This window comes from Pelobates fuscus, chromosome 1 (assembly GCF_036172605.1).
Source record: "Pelobates fuscus isolate aPelFus1 chromosome 1, aPelFus1.pri, whole genome shotgun sequence".
NCBI lineage: Eukaryota > Metazoa > Chordata > Amphibia > Anura > Pelobatidae > Pelobates > Pelobates fuscus.
This window is the reverse complement of record NC_086317.1, coordinates 333,608,172-333,625,241: the sequence shown is the minus strand read 5'-3', so window position 1 is coordinate 333,625,241 and position 17,070 is coordinate 333,608,172. Positions and strand designations below refer to the sequence as shown.

Genomic DNA, 17,070 nt, shown 5'->3' with positions numbered 1-17,070 from the left:
ATCCTGGGCTTAAACACTGTAAATAGTACGATAAAGAAAGGGGAGGGAATCCCACAACAGGGGGATGTGAGGGATTCCAAACTGGTAAGATTGCTGGAAATAAAAATATTAATGGAAAGCTAACTAATGTATCTACAATAACTTGGTAGGATAAAAATATACAGTGCCTACAATGGGCTAAATAGAAACAAAAGTATCTACAATGAAAAGGAAATGTTGTCATCTAAAAATAAAAAGATCAAAATGCCCAGTTAGGGACGTGTGAGTAGTTACCTCTAAACATGTGGATAATTTACCCCAGGGTGAATACTTGACAGTGCATACCTTGTGGATACTAATATCAATGCATCCAAATAATGCTACTGCATCTACAGGAAAAAAACAGCCACAGGGGAATTATTCACAAAATAGTGTGTTGGATATCATCCACTAGCAGGCAAACTGCACAGTGGTGGGGGTAGAGGACCAGTGGGTTAAGGATAAGGATCAATTAGGAGGCAAATAGAGAGAAATCTCAGGATAGGGTCCAAAAGGTGGTCACTACCACTGTGCAGATAAAGATTTCTATCTATCCAACTGTTGAGTATGGCTCCTGGGAATCACCTTTGTGTGTGTGTTCAGCGCTACTGTGGTTAAAGCAGAAGGAAGTATCTACCTGAATTATTGATTAACGGTCTGCAGCTCCTAGGATCACCTGTGGCTGTTTTTTTTTCTTCCTGTAGATGCAGTAGCATTATTTGGATGCGTTTATATTAGTATCCATAAGGTATGTTATGCACTGTCAATTATTCACCCATGGGTAAATTATCCACATGTTTAGAGGTAACTGCTCACATGTCCCTAGCTGGGCATTTTGGAGCATTTGTATCTTTTTATTTTTTGATTACAATAGTTTCCTTTTGATTGTAGATACTTTCCTATTTAGCCCATTGTAGGCAATGTGTATTTTTATTCTACCAAGTTATTGTAGATACATTAGTTAGCTTTCCATTATTTTTATTTCCAACAATCCAACCAGTTTGGAATCCCTCACGTCCCCCTGTTATATAATCTAAAGAAAGGGGAGGGAATCCCACAAGTATTTTGCAAACTTAAGTCTGATGCAAGTACAGGGATATGCACGCCACTGTCTGAAAATTAATTTTTTGAAAGGTTACAGAGCAGCATTAGCTTAAAGGAACACTATAGGGTCAGGAATACAAACATGTCTTCCTGACCCTATAGTGTTAAAAAAACCATCTGGCCTCCCATTGCCCTCCCTAAAAATATTATAATCTTACCTTTATTGTGATGTGCTTCTGCTGACTCTGCCTCTGATCTGTCTGCGTCGCTGACATAATCAGAAATTATGCTCTCAGCCAATCACAATGCTTTCACATAGGAAAGCACTGGATTGGGTAAGACTGTCAAGAAGGCAGAGCCAGCACAAGCCATAGCCATGGACAATAAGTATCTCATCATAGCGATGAAGTGAATCAATGAACCTCCTGAGGGAAGTTCAGTGTCTCCATGCAAAAGGGAACACTTCTTCTAGCCATCTGAGGAGTGGCCAATGGAGGTCTTCCTAGGCTGTAATGTAAACATTGCATTTTCTCTGAAAAGACCGTGTTTACAGCAAAAAGCCTGACGGAGATGATTGTACTCCCCAGGACAAATATAGAAGGCTGTAGTTGTTCTGGTGACTAGTGTCCCTTTAATAAGATTGCATAGGAGTCACGATTAGCAGATTTTTTAGGGGATATATATTCAGATGTGTGCATATTTAAGGTGCACGTGTATATAGTGACCTTGCTTACTGCCCCTTTAATTGGGAAAGGATTAAATGACGACTCTCGCAGACTGCAGTTTCTAAGAGAGCTGCTCTCACCTGAACATGTATGCTTAGGTGAGTGCAGCCTTCTTGGTTATATATATATATATATATATATATATATATATATATATATATATATTTGGGAGTCCAGGCCAACTCCTTGGTTTTGCACCCCTCCCTGTCACAGGTGTCCTATTCCAGGGCTCTGCACTGCAGAGTCCCCGCAAGAAAGAATTCTCAAGTAAATGGATTAATCTCATTAGAGCAGGCATGGGTTTGCTAAGATATGACCTACAAAAAAATGGGGTACATTGGCATTGTAGCAGAGTTATGCAATGTATGGTCATATACAGTAACTAAACCCCCATTATCGTAGGTATTTAAAAAAAAAAAAAAAAACTAAAACAAAAAAAAACATTGTGAGCTTTAAAATTACTGTTAATGAGCAAGTGTGCTGGATCTGGAGATATATATTTATATATTCATGACCAAGGAATTTTAGCATACTACTGTCTTTTTAACAAGTTAGAAATGTTGGTCCATGTACCACTTTTGTTATTTTCAATGCTATGTTAACACTTTATAGTTCTTGGAAATTCTTGGCTTGTTTAATTCTTTATTGTACATATTTAAAAAAATGTTTAAACCATCTCCCCTTCATCTAAATCATTTTCCTTAATTTCTGTTTCCTAAATGTCACCTTTTTTCTAAATATCTTCTGTCTCTTCCCCCAAATGTTTTCCCATCTCTGTTCCCTAAATTTCTTCCCTGTCTGTATTTGTTCCTTTAATGTCGTTTTAGTCACCTAAATTACGTTAGCAAAATAAAGCAGTTTTAGTGTATAGATCAGGGGTAGGCAACCTACGGCACTAGTGCCATGCACGGCACTCGAGGTGCCTTTGCACGGCACTCAAGGCTGCTAGAGCCAAACAGGCTCTGACCTATCAGGAGTCCCAGTAAAACTTCAGATATCTGGTAATCCGAAAAGGTGGTGAAGGACAATCCTCAATTTATGCATAGCAGCACATAGAGGAAGTGATCTCAGATCACTTCCTCCCAGCACTTGTGAATGGGAATCCACACAGTAGTAGAGCAGCACGCAGTTGCAGCTCCTGTCTTTGACATGTACCTGGCCGGCCTGGTCCCCACTGGAACCCAGGGAAGTCACCCACACTGCTAGATATACACAGAAATGCAGAATAACCCTTCCCACCATACAAATAATACAGACAGCCCACACACAAACATACACACAATCCGAACAAACGCAACACCACTAACAATCCGCATACATGCACACAACCCCACATGCAGCCTCTCACATGCAATACCCCAAACAACCCCCACACCCTACCAAACACACAATGTGACATATCCATCCACACACACAATTTCACAAGCAGCCCTCATACACAGCTTACATTCATATGTATCATACACAATACCATAAACTACTCATGAACATATACAATATAATAGCTCATATACGCAGGGCTGTCTTTAACTCGGGCAAATGGGGCAGCTGCACCGTGAGCCCCGCTGGCCTCAACTATTTCTCACCCCCCGGCCGGTAATCCGCACACTAAGGAGGCCCACCGGCTGGCCCATGCACAAAGGGCCACTCGGTGGGCTTCTGTCAGCAGGGGTCTGGTCGCGCGCTGAGGCGCTTTAACAGCGCGAGTGGACCCCTTGATTTTCGGCAGCAGGCTGGGAGGAAGGGACAGCCGTGCATCACTTCCTCCCACAAAAAGAGGAGCGCGTGGGAAAGAAGAATAGGCAGAGTGGAGGGGGGCTGGCCAAGAGAGCCAGACCCCCAACTCTCAACACATTCAGCCACCAGCAGGAAAGGTAGGAAACTGGAGGGTGGGTTTTAAAGTGTACATTTTGTGTGTGTTAGCATGCTTGTGTGTGTCAGTATTTGTATGTCTGTGTGTCTGTGTCTGTCAGTGTGTGTGTCAGTATATCGGTGTGTGTGTGTGTGTCAGTATATCGGGGTGTGTGTGTGTCAGTATATCGGGGTGTGTGTCAGTATATCGGGGTGTGTGTCAGTATATCGGGGTGAGTGTCAGCATGTCTGTGTGTGAGTGTCAGCATATCTGTGTGTGTGTGTTTGTGTGTGTCAGCATGTCTGAGTGTGTCAGCGTTGGGGTGGAGGACGTGATTGCACGCCTGGGGAGGAGGAAGGGGGGACAGGGTCCAGGGGGCCCCAAGCAAATGCTTTGCCCAGGGTCCAGTCAATATTAAAGACGGCCCTGCATATACGCACATATACAACGATACAAAGCAATTACAGTAAAAATAACACAAGCAGAATACGGCAGCATACACACCTTAATTGAAAAAAAAAAAATAGGACGGCACGCTACGGGACATCACAATCCTATATCGGCACGGTGCTGCTAAAAGGTTGCCTACCCCTGGTATAGATCATTCCCCTGTAATTTCACTGCTCAATTCACTTTCATTTAGGAGTTAAATCACTTTGTTTCTGTTTATGCAGCTCTAGCCACACCTCCCCTGGCTCTGATTGACACAGCCTGCATGAAAAAAAAAACTAGTTTCACTTTCAAACCGATGTAATTTACCTTAAATAATTGTATCTCAATCTCTAAATTGAACTTTAATCACATACAGGAGCTCTTGCAGGGTCTAGCAAGCTATTAACATAGCAGGGGATAAGAAAATCTAAATTAAACAGAACTTGCAATAAAGAAAGCCTAAATAGGGCTCTCTTTACAGGAAGTGTTTATGGAAGGCTGTGCAAGTCACATGCAGGGAGGTGTGACTAGGGTTCATAAACAAAGGGATTTAACTCCTAAATGGCAGAGGATTGAGCAGTGAGGCTGCAGGGGCATGTTATATACACCAAAACTGCTCCATTAAGCTAAAGTTGTCAGGTGACTATAGTGTCCCTTTAAGCAAATGGACAGTTAGGGGTCTATTCAGTTAGGGGTCTATTCATTACACAGTGACTAGAAAAATCTTTTAAAACTTTAGTTAAAATAGCAGAGTATTTATCCAACTCGTTTAAGTGTTGCAAGTCATTTTTCAATTGTTTATTGAACAGGCAGGGAAGAATGATTAAATAAAAGAAAAAAGGGTTTGGGGAAGCCTGGCGTAGAGTGAGCAGAGAAAACATGGACGCTGCAAGCTATGGAAAAATGAAACGGTGGAAGATCAGGATAAAAAGCTAATAAGAAACAAAGTACACAGATTGCTACGAGAGGGGAATGGGGAGGGTATGGGACAGATAACCAGACAAAATTACACATTGAAAACCAAACTGGAAAATTAGACGAGCTGAAGTAGAATAAACCTCCACCTCAACTTCAGTCCTAGTTCTACTGTTTTGCCTAAACTTTCAATCCATTGTAATACAGTATTTTGTGAACAAGCCTCGGAGAGAATGTATTTTCGTTCATATATGTAACGCCATAGTGGATTTTTAATTAGGGTAGTAAAAATTCTTGCACCAGCCCTGCACTTATGTCTCCATTATCTGATATAAAGCATCTACCACCTTATCAATATTTTGGCGGCAATAATTAAATTTGTGCCCAGCCCAGCTCCCAATATTATAGCGTAGATTTACTACTAGCATAAAGCTGCACGAGCTACTAGTCAGACTGCTATCAGTTTTGTGTTATTGTACTTGTATGCAATGATGTAACACTCAATATCATGTTATCCCCCCATACTTTGTGTGTATGAGCAATCACACACTGCTGTAACACTGAGTTATATCAGTGTGAATGATGACAAGCTGGACGGGGGCTATATCATCTAGACCAGTGTTTCCCAACCCAGTCCTCAAGGCACACCTACCAGTCCAGGATTTAAGGATTACCCAGTTTTGTCTAAGGTGTTTTTTCTTTTTTCTTTTTTTTTCCTAAAAACACCTTAGACAAAACTGGGTAATCCCTAAATCCTGGACTGGTAGGTGTGCCTTGAGGACTGGGTTGGGAAACACTGATCTAGACCACCCACTAGATCAGAGGTAAGCTACCTTCGACACCCCAGATGTTGTGGACTAAAGCTCCCATAATGCTTGCAAAACATATGGTGAGATATAGTCCACAAGATCTGGAGTGTCAAAGGTTCCCCACCACTGATCTAGTGGATGGTCTGTAGTGAAATGAAAAAGCAGTGCACAGGCTCACACAGTATTATAAACAGAGTTGGCTGCCTCATTGTAAGGGTGAATATGAATCCTCATAAAACATGCATAACCTCTTTGATGGCTTCAGTGCAGTTAAATGAACATGTTTGTATTTAACATGCAAGAGTGTCGCTCATTCATTCCTATGGGAACACACCACGTTTACATAGTAGTCCGCATGCAATAGTATGTTCACCACTGTCTCGGGCAAAACTGAAGCAATGTCAAAGAGGCATGGCAAGGATTGATGGTAAAAGAAGAAAAAGCATTCTGATACTTTTACACGTTTACTTGTATTGAGAGCAATATTTTCTATATTTTGTACCAGTGATCATACCACCTGTAATGTTTCTTCATGGCAAAAACAATCCACACATTTAATAGAACGTTTACTAAAGATATTACTTAAACAAGAAGACTTCATTCATATGAAGATAGAAGACTGATGTTATGTGTAAAATTAAAGGGACATGCATTATTTGCAATTACTAGCAAGCAAACACTTTTAAACAAATACACAAACCAAAATAAAGCAAGAAAACTTTAAAAAGTATGTAATTAACATTTATGAACTTACTATAAAATAGTAGAAAACTATATTAAAAAAAACATTTATAATCTTTAGCCCCCCCACCCTCCTCTTATCCACTCAGCTCAGTTTCAGACCAGTCAACTAATGACAGATACATAGCATCATTGTGCAGCAAGAGAGAGAAACCTGCCAATGGAGCGTGCTTGAATGCACGAATCACACTGATCAGACTCCATCTCTTCTTCCCTTGTAGGGATGTTGCAAAGTGAAGAGATATTCCAACTGCAAATGTTTAAATCTGTCACACATGCCAGTATTCCTAGGGATAGGCCACTGATTGGTTAGATCAGTCTCCCCCTGGAGGGGGTGTGAAAAGCATAAAAAGAAGAAGCATGTACAATAGAAAAACAAAACATATTTATCTGGTTTTTTTTTCAGCCTATAGAATGTGCCAACTGTCTCATTCAAAGCTAAAGAGATAGTTGTCTCAAAGTGATGCATGCCCCTTTAATACTTTGGAAAAGGCATAGTAGGTACCTTAAATTGTGTCTATTCTACAAGCAGACTGTCAAAATAGTCAAATTGGAGACTACTTTAGCTCTTTTAGTCTAAAATTTGATAGCAAATTAATGCAAGATTGCTTGTGATATGTATATGGCAACCCAGACCAAATACATAAAATCAGTTTGAGATTTCCAAACTAATGGGACTAATTGGTTCTTATTTGCCATCACTTTCTATGCTAACCAAACATGCTAATTCAGTTTTCCTTGCATTTTGCTTTGAATATTTTAACCCCCAAGTCGGAAAACTCTTGCAGTAATTCAACGTTGAATGTCGTATTGAACGTTGATAAGAATTCATAATCTGTGTTAAATCTGAATTTATTGGACCATAAAAGGGTAGAACCTGGCTGACAAAAATATTTCATAGTGTGCAGTAATTCTTCCAGATATGTGTGGTAATACACTACATCAGCTGCCAATATGTAATCATAAACACAAGTTGATAGGGAGAATCTGCTTTCCAGATCTTGTCCCCACACCAGTTCTCTCACTTCGGGATCATACAGTCTCTTTCCATTTGTGTTTCTCGATAAATTAAACCTCAGATTCCCAAGTATATCAGGCAAATCAGTTGCTATGACGTGAGACCCTAGAGGAGGAAATCAGTAACATACTGTACTGTGTGAAAGTTGGGTATGAGCAGTGCATATTCTGCTACAAAACACCTTTATAGCACTTAACGCAAGCAAGAAACTCCATTAATAAAGCAGTGCACATTGAGGGTAATCTGAAGTTAATTTAAGCTTGCAAAAAGCCAATTGATTTACAGACCTAGGAGGCATGCAACAATGGATACCAGTCCTGTCCCAGAGCCAATTTCAAGAACCTTCTTGTGTCGCAAGTTGAATTCATCTTGGTTTCCTTCCAGAAATTGACATAAAGCTGTTGCCTGTAAAAGGGAGAGGCATTAGTACTCTGAATCAATAAATATGCAAATTCACTAGTACTTATATTTTGTAATTCTGCTCAAATTAGGGTAATAAAAATAAATGTTTAGAAATGTTTCTCTGCTTGCTTCATCATGGATGGTGCATAGCTGCCTCCTTATTAATGACTTGTCATAAATACAGTATAGAAATTGTAAAAAGCCCTGGCTGTCAAGAACTAATGGGTGTCTGGCATAAGGAGGCAGTTAATAGTTTCACTGTCTGTTCTGTGGCTGATGTTAGTTATGCAAGCTGTGTATAAGGCATACATTAAAACTGCATAGCTAATGACAAATATCCTGACCAATAACAGTTCACTGAAGGCAGCCAATAACAGACATATTCAGAGAATCTAATGATCAGATAGTAAGTGCTGGATGATTAGGCTGCTGCTTTGCTTCAGTTACCTCATGAATAATAAACGTTAATATAAAATCAGAAAGAAATATATTTACTGAAATGTTACATCTGTTTGGTCACCTAAGTATTTCCTCTAACAAAAAAAATACCATTTGTTTTTCTTTTAGGAAACTGTTTAAAAGCCCTTACACACTCCCAACAATCAGCATAATGTCCTTATAGTTATATAAACTGGATTTTGCCCTACAGAAAAGTGGAGAAACTTTTCATGCTTAAAGGGAAACTATAGTCACCAAACCAGCTTAATGGTGTACAGATCATGCCCCTGCAGTCTCACTGCTAAATTCGCTGCCATTTAGAAGTTATATCACTTTGTTTGTGCAGCCCTAGTGACACCTTCCTGTGTGTGACTTACACAGCCTTCCTAAACACTTCCTGTAAAGAGTCGTCTAATGTTTACACTTCCTTGAATGCAAATTCTGTCATTTAGAATTTCTTATCTCCTGCTCTGTTAATAGCTTGCTAGACCCTGCAGGAATCCACAGTATGTAATTAAAGTTACATTTACAGAGCAGGAGATAAAACCGTCTAAATGAAAATTGAATCTTTTTTTTTTTTTTTTTTCATGCAGACTGTATGAGTCATAGCCAGGGGAGGTGTGGCTAGAGCTGCATAAACAGAAACAAAAGTGATTTAACTCCTAAATGGCAGAGAATTGAGCACTCAGACTGCAGGGGCATGATCTATATACTAAATCTGCTTCATGAAGCTAAAGTTGTTTGGGTGACTATAGGCAACTTTTCTAATGTTTTTGCCCTTCACCTCAGCTGGTAGGACAGTTATATAAATCCCTCCCCTTGAACATATTGTGGTCTAATTACAAAGCTGAAGAAGAACAAGCAGGAAAGGACCCTGACGCTGCCAGGAATGAAAAGTACATTAAATATGAATATATTTTCTCCTTTCCTGTCTTACCCTGGCAGCAACACTAATGGATAACCCTGCCGATAAATAAAGCCAGGAAAGAAAATTACAGTATGTGTTTGATATTTTCCTGGCTAACAATGGCAGCGTTGCTAACTGGTGAATTTGTAAAGGAATCTAGCCAGGAAAAGAAAATGATCTTTTTCTCTTCTTTGACAACATTTGATACTCATTCTTACAAGATGGGTGCCACAGAATATCCAGCTCCCAAAATGTTTTTAGCAGACGCTAAGACAATCCACAGAAAGACTGCTAAGTACCACAAAAATAGTAAGTGGCATTCTTGGGTTCAGACCAAAGATATTTGTCCTCCGGGAGGCATAACCACCTAGCAAAGCTAGTGGGTATGCGGCAGCCTCCCGGAGTCAAATGCCAGAGCTGAAAAGGCTCGCGCTGTGCATCTGCACAGCAACAGCCTTTCAGCCAATCAGGTAATCAGGAGAGCCGTGCTGAGCGCGGGATTCCTGATTACCTCAGATTTTTAAAATGGCATCATTGATGGAGGACTCTATTTCTGTGTCTGCCACAGATTTAGTGGATGCCTCTCTTAAAGGCAGCCCCATCAATGTTAGAAAGCTCCATAAGAGAGCTTTCCTTGCCAGGGAACTTTCCTCTTCATCATCTGAGGAGGATTTGGTCCCAGTTTTAAATAAAAAGCATAAAGGAAGACAGCTGGTCTCTTCTGCCAGTTCCTCGTCTGAGGAAAACTTCTCCGCTTCTCCTTCCCCTCATACTCGTTTGAGTAAGCGAAAATTTAAGGGGACAGGACCCCAAAAAAGGAATAGTGTGTTTCCCTCGTTTGAGCACCAGAAACACCTTCCAGAGGAAAAGAGCAAATCTCGTTGGAGGTTAGATAGTCCCTCTCCTTCCTCTTCTAGAGCGTTCCCTCACTCTTCCTCCCAAAGCCGTCCCAGTTCCAGATACGGCTCTCCAGAAATAGACTGGGAATCCGAGGAAGTGGTTAGTTCAGCGGCTTCCACTGAGAGAGGGAAGCTAAGCAACGTTCAGATGGCCAGAGTAAGTCTCCTAGGAAAGACTCTCCCATCAAAATTATTTCACTCCAGATGGGCTATGGAGCACGATTCTAAAGTTAGAGATTTTGCTAAACTAGCCTTCAGATCCCCCTTGGTTAAGGAAGATGACCTTCTCCTCAGGAACCACATCGGTATCCCGGACATTCAGGCTTTAATGGCCCCAGAAGTAGACCCTGCGCTGTTATCCATCACAGGGAGCAGCGTATCCTCTGATCCCACAGACCAGACTTTTCGCAATATACAGTTTAAAATTGCTGATGCTGTGGGCCCACTATTACTGATGCTGGATAAGGCAGAAAAAGAAGGCAATGTCCAGAAACCTTCCACTTCATCTCTGTTAGCATCTAAGATGGCCCTTTTAAAAGCGTCTGGCAGGGCAGTGCTAATTATTGGCCAATCCTTTAATTATATATCAAACATCCGCAGATAACGCTGGCTCCATGCAGCTGGTCTGTCCGACCTAGCCCCCAAATCGCATGAGTTCCCAAATTTGGAGGATTCTCACCTATTCGGTCCCTCGTTCATTCAGGAGGTTAAAGGCAGTTACAAGGCAAGGAGATCCTTTTCAGAAAGCCTTTTTCTGCATAAAGTTAGACCTAAAAGATGCCTTCCATTCAGTCCCCATAGCCAAGAAACACAGGCGTTTTCTCAGGTTTCAGTGGAAAGGGAAAGTGTGGCAGTGAACCGTTTTGGTGTTTGGCCTATCCAACGCACCATACACATTCTCCAGAATTATGAAATCAGTGATAGCTCATGTCAGACTAAAAGGTTTCATGTGTCTATACTATCTAGACGACATCCTGCTCATGCATCCAGATGGGGAAGCCCTTGCTTCTCAAAGGGATTACCTTGCTTCCCTTTTACAAGACCTAGGATTTGTAGTAAACCTACAGAAATCAGTCCTAATTCCCACTCAAAGCATCCTCTTTCTGGGTTTCATACTGAACACCAGGACTATGTCTCTTGGAATCCCTCAAGACAAATGGGACAAACTACTGGTACATCTCAACTCATCTCTCAAGCACCAGAGTTGGTCCTTGAGAGACCTAGCAAAGATTATTGGGAAATTAATAGCTTTAACACCAGCATACAAAAATTCCCCCTTACTTTGCAGAAGAAGTCAGCTGTTTTTAGGGAACCGACTAAGACAGGGTGGCCATTGGGAATCAAAATTTGTTCTCCCCAAGAAGGTCAGAGAAGAACTGAAGTCCATTCTGGAGTTCGAAATTCCACTTCCTCGTCCACTGTTAGAGCAGCCTGTGACAGTCACTCTGACGTCAGATGCCTCAAGTCACGGCTGGGGTGCATTTACATCCCAGAACGCCATAAGGGGAATCTGGTCAGACCAAGAGAGTCACCTCCATATAAACATTTTGGAGTTACGAGCTATAAAATTAGCTCTCAAGGGCCTAGTTCCTCTAAACCAGTCACCGACGTTGGTAAAAGTCCATTCGGACAACAGGACAGCGGTGGCTTATATAAACCACAGAGGGGGTACAAGATCAAGGGGTCTTTGCTTAGAGGCTCTAGATCTTTGGTCCTGGGCCTTAGCAAACAATGTTCAGGTCTTCGCAGAATATGTTCCGGGAGAAGTGAACAAGCTTGCAGACTCTCTCTCTCGCCATAGTCTGTCCCTGGCAACGATTCAATTAAAGATTGCTCTTTTCCAACGGATATAAAGCAATTTTGGCCAGAGACAGGTAGATCTGTTTGCATCCCAAACATCTGCTCAAACCCCCAGGTTCGTCTCTCGAACCTGGACAAAGGGAGCTTGGAAAATGGATGCAATGTCTTTCCAAAGGACGGATGTTCCAGCCCCTTATGCTTTCCCTCCTCCATCTTTACTGATGAAAATGCTGGAGAAGATCCGCAGGGACAGGGTGCAGAGCTTAGTTCTCGTTTATCCAGTATGGACCTCCAGACCCTGGTATCCCTTGATCCATCAGTTAGTCAAGGGAACCAAGATCCCATTAGGCATGACAGTGGACTGCTTTCAGGGAACCAGCGATCTTCTGCTCAAGCTCCCGCAGCTAATGTGTATCGCACCCCTGGTAGGCTGTTAACACATCCCCTTTTATCGGATCAGGTCTTGGATATTATTAACTCATCTTTAAGACGTAGAACTAGGGTAAGATATAGAAAGATGATCGAGGAATTCAAAGAATGGGAGGTTTCTTTTCTGTCTAACACACAAGGATCTGATACCATTCCTTTGGCGTTAGAATTTCTTACCCTTAAGTTCCATTCTGGTTTATCTGTCGGTTCAATCAAGACCTACGGATCTGCCTTAACCCCTTAAGGACCAAACTTCTGGAATAAAAGGGAATCATGACGTGTCACACATGTCGTGTGTCCTTAAGGGGTTAAACTTCCTGATCCCCAACCTTACTCAGGATGCCCTGTATTTGAGATTACTAAAAGGGTTAGCCGTCTGCCGCCCATATACCCCACGCTACACATCTACTTGGGATGTTGATGTCTTATTAAATTTCCTTAAGTCTTTGGATAATGCTAAAATTGATTTAAGATGGACTGCTATTAAGTTGCCTTCTCTGCTGTCCTTGGCCCTGGCAGCTAGAGGAGCAGAGTTAAAGGGACACTCCAGGCACCCAGACCACTTCGGCTCATTGGAGTGGTCTGGGTGCCAACTCCCACTACCCTTAACCCTGCAAGTGTAATTATTGCAGTTTTTTTAAAACTGCAATATTTACCTTGCAGGGTTAAGTCCTCCCCTAGTGGCTGTCTATTAGACAGCCACTAGAGGACACTTCCTGCTTCATAGCACAGGTTTTCTGTGCTAGAGCGTCGCTGGACGTCCTCACGCTGTGTGAGGACCTCCAGCGTCGCTCTATTCCCCATAGGGAAGCATTGAAATTCATTTTCAATGCTTTCCTATGGGGTGCGCTAATGCGCATGCGCGGCACTGCCGCGCATGCGCATTAGGTCTCCTCGGCCGGCGGGCGAGATCAGTCTCGCCCACCGGCCGACGTAACCAGAAGGAGGAGCGGCGGGGGAGGAGGAAGCAGCGACGTGGGACCTGTCGCTGCCCCTGGTAAGTGACTGAAGGGGTTTTCACCCCTTCAGCAACTGGGGATTGGGGGGTGGGAGGGAGAGGGACCCTCCAGTGCCAGGAAAACGGATCGTTTTCCTGGCAGTGGAGTTTCCCTTTAACTCAAATCCATATTTCAGAACCTTGGTTGTCCAGGACCCCGGGAGGTTTCCATATTATACTAAAAGGCAGACAAAATCATCCCATTTTTCTCCTGGTCCGGTAGAACTGGACTTGGTCCAAGATTCTTCCGAATCAGGCTTATGTTTAGTCAGTTTGTTACAATCGTACCTTCAACTTTCTGCTGTATTTAGAAATGATATCAGTCAATTATTCATTACATCAAGGAATCCCTTTCGTCCAGCCAAGGTTAATACTATTAGAGGCTGGATACTTTCCGCCATGTCTACGGCTGGAATTGATGTTTCAGTGTTCAAAAGCCATTCAATTAGGGGAGCCTCGGCTACTAAAGCAGCAGGAAAGGGCCTTCCTCTCCCTACTATCTTAAAAGCTGCAAGATGGTTGTCCAGTAAAACCTTTGTTAGATTTTACTGGAGGCCATCAGAAGTTGAACGCCTTCAGTTTCTTAGGACCACCACCAGGTGTGTGCTATTCTACCCACTAGCTTTGCTAGGTGGTTATGCCTCCCGGAGGACAAATCAGAGTTTGCAGGAATCTATGATCTGCAAACTTTCTTTGTCTTAGGGATGAGCATAACCACCTAGCAATAGCGCCCGTCCCACCCTCTTTCAAGTTAAGAGTTTTGCCTGCTGGTGGTAGTTTGCTTTTCTAAAACATAAGGTTATCTGGTGCTTATTCAACCTTTGATAACCGTTCTCTGTTTTGTTTTTTTACAGACTATAGCCGTACTCCAAGACAGGACCAACAAACCAAAGATCCACCTAAATAGGAGAAGTGGATGCAAGTAGTCTCGTCGGTTTAATATTCGCATGGACTCCCTGCATAAAGAATATGTTTGCTGAGACTTGTTTCAACATTTCTCTTCTCTTTTATTGAACTTATTTTGTTGCAATTTGTTGAATGTTTCCACTGTTCATTTGTTACTTTCCTTTGGCATACATTGTTTGTATTTAATTTGTGTTTATTTGACAACATTGCGAAAAGTTACATGACATTTGAGATTTGAACAAGGATATTGTAGTAAGTCTGTATCACATGGATAAACAAGTTCAATTTAAACTTCACTTCTATTGTACTATATCAACCTATACATCAAAGTGGCCAGACATGGTGTCCTCGGCCGATAGCTAAGTTTTGGCCCATGTTACCAGTAAGAAACCGCTGTATTGGCCGTAATGCAGATTAGGGGGAGTAAACAGGTCTACGTCGGTCTTACTGAACTCAGTCTGCTATGAAAGATTGTAGATCTTGCTAGCTCGAGTGTGGCGGCTACCAGTTGAAGTCTGGTCCATTGGTAGGGTATGGGGCCAGGACGTGCGTGGGTGTATGGGGGGGGGGGGGGGGGTATGTCAGTGGTCTAGTGCGTTAACTAGATTTCTCTTGTCTGGGGACTGTTTGGAGTATCCGTCATCCGTTCCCCCTATCTGCTTCTCCCTCAGAGCGTTCTTTGGAAGTCCACTGTCTTTGAAGCGTACGATGGGCTCGCTGTGGGACCCTCTGTGCCTCCTATATCCCTCCTCAAAATCTGAGTGTGTGCTGTCTGTGGCCCCCCTATGTGGCTGATGGGTTCCCGATTGCGGATTGGCCTCTAAAACGGATCTCCCAAGGGTCTTGTGGTTCCCGCCTCCGCGCAGGTGCAGATGCTAGGGTCGTGTGTCGTTCTGGTTTATGTAAGGATCATGTCCGAGCCGTATATGTACTAAGTGTGAGTTGGTGCTAGGACCAATGTGGCGGTCCGCCTAACGTGTTGGGGTAGGACGGGGAGGGGAGGGCTAGGCGTGTGGAGGACAAGGAAAGACTACCCCCCCGGGCGTCCGCCCATGCCACAGGGCCCGTCCCCGTGCGCCTCCCGCCGCCGGCCCCAACGACCTTAGTCCAGTGTTTCCCCATTTCCACCTGGGTCTAGACTAAGCTGTTCTACAATGTTCCCTCCTTCCGGGGTGCGGGGCTGGGGTTCTAGGTCTCTCTTTGGGAGATGAAGTCTGTCCACGGCATCCACGTCTGTAGGCATCTCTCCGTGGTTCCCCGTAGGGAAGCTGTGAGTGTTTCCATCCCGTGGATCTCTTCTACTTTGTCCATCCACTGTTGTAGGTTAGGAACCTGTGCGGTACGCCATCTGGCCGGGATGAGCAGCTTGGCTGCATTCAGCAGGTGTTTCGTGAGCGATTTCTTGTATTTCGATACTGGCATCTCCGTGTGATGGAGGAGCATTTGGAGAGGTTGTAGTTGGAGGTCGGTGTCCAGAATTATCTTGATCTGTGCGTGGACTTGTGTCCAGTATTGGGTTATTTTTCTACAGGACCACCAAATGTGTAGGTCTGTCCCAACAGCCTCCTCGCATCTCCAGCATAAGTCGGTAGCGTCTGGGTTCATCCGGTGTAGCCGCTCCGGGGTTCTGTACCAGCCCGTCAGCAATTTGTAATTAAGCTCCTGGTGTTTTGAGCTCATCGAGCTTTGATGGGTGAATATGTGGATTTTCGTCCACTGTTGTTCGTTGAGCGTGACTCCCGTGGCTTCCTCCCATCGCGCCATGTACCTAGCCGGATCCGGACGGGCCGCCTTTTGAAGCATCGTGTATAATGTGGATATCCCCCTGCTCAGGCGTGAGCGGGCTCTGCAGAGGTCTTCGAACTCCGTCATGCTCCTGTGGAATAGGCATCATCCGCCGTGTGAGGTGTAGTACGCCTTGATTTGAAAGTAGCGGAATCTCTCTAGACTTGTCGGGGTCCTGTCTGGGATAAGGTCTGGGAGTTGTTTAAGGGAGTCCGCCGCACACCATTGCTGCATGTACGTGAATTCCGTTGCACCAAGCGTCCTGAGATCTTGTGGGTTAAGACCCCCCGCTACGGCGGGGTTGTGGGTGATTGGGGTCATCGGACCCGGTGTCGTGGTCAACGAGAGTTTGGTCCGTATGGAGTACCAGACCTGCAGTGTCGCCCCAATCAGGGGGTGGGTCCGCGTCGGCTTGCTCCTCATCTGCTCGTCCAACCAGACAGCGGCCAGCCGCGTCCCTGCGGCCTGCTCCCGCTCCATGTGTATCCATATTTTGTCCGTCTTCTGTGTGTGCCAGTCCACTAATCGGTGTAAGTGTGTTGCCCTGTAGTAGGTTAGGATCGATGGGAGTCCCACACCACCTTGTGTTTTTGCTTGTTGCAGTTGCATTCTCTTTACTCTGGGTGGCTTGGATTGCCATACGAATCCGGAGAGAGCGGTGTCCAGGGTACTGAAGAACGTCGTCGGGATTCGTATCGGGATCGTCTGGAAGAGGTAAAGCAGACGCGGGAGGAGGTTCATTTTAATGGCATTCATTCTGCCGAACCATGACACACAAAGGCCGGCCCAACGAGTGAGGTCCTGCTTCAGCGTGAGGGGTGAAATTTTGCGAGTAAAGCTGCGTGGGGTCTGAGGTGAGCCAAATCCCCAAGTATTTAAGCTTTGTCTCGCACCAGGTGAATCTGAATTGGGCTTGTAGATGGGCGACTTCCGATTCCTTCAGTGAGATGGGC

At 43.7% G+C, this 17,070-nt stretch overlaps 1 protein-coding gene across 1 annotated transcript in view; it reads right to left on the bottom strand.

Moving 5' to 3' along the window:
- Window positions 1-6,590: 6,590 nt before the first annotated feature.
- The window catches only part of LOC134600824 (protein-lysine methyltransferase METTL21C-like), a 46,478-nt gene continuing 35,998 nt past the window's right edge, over window positions 6,591-17,070 (bottom strand). Inside the window, exons 3-4 of the mRNA XM_063445216.1 lie at window positions 7,842-7,959; window positions 6,591-7,659 (exon numbers count right to left, since the gene is read on the bottom strand). Coding sequence (XP_063301286.1) covers window positions 7,265-7,659; window positions 7,842-7,959 — 513 coding nt within the window. The 3' untranslated portion in view covers window positions 6,591-7,264. The remainder of the gene's footprint in view (window positions 7,660-7,841; window positions 7,960-17,070) is intronic.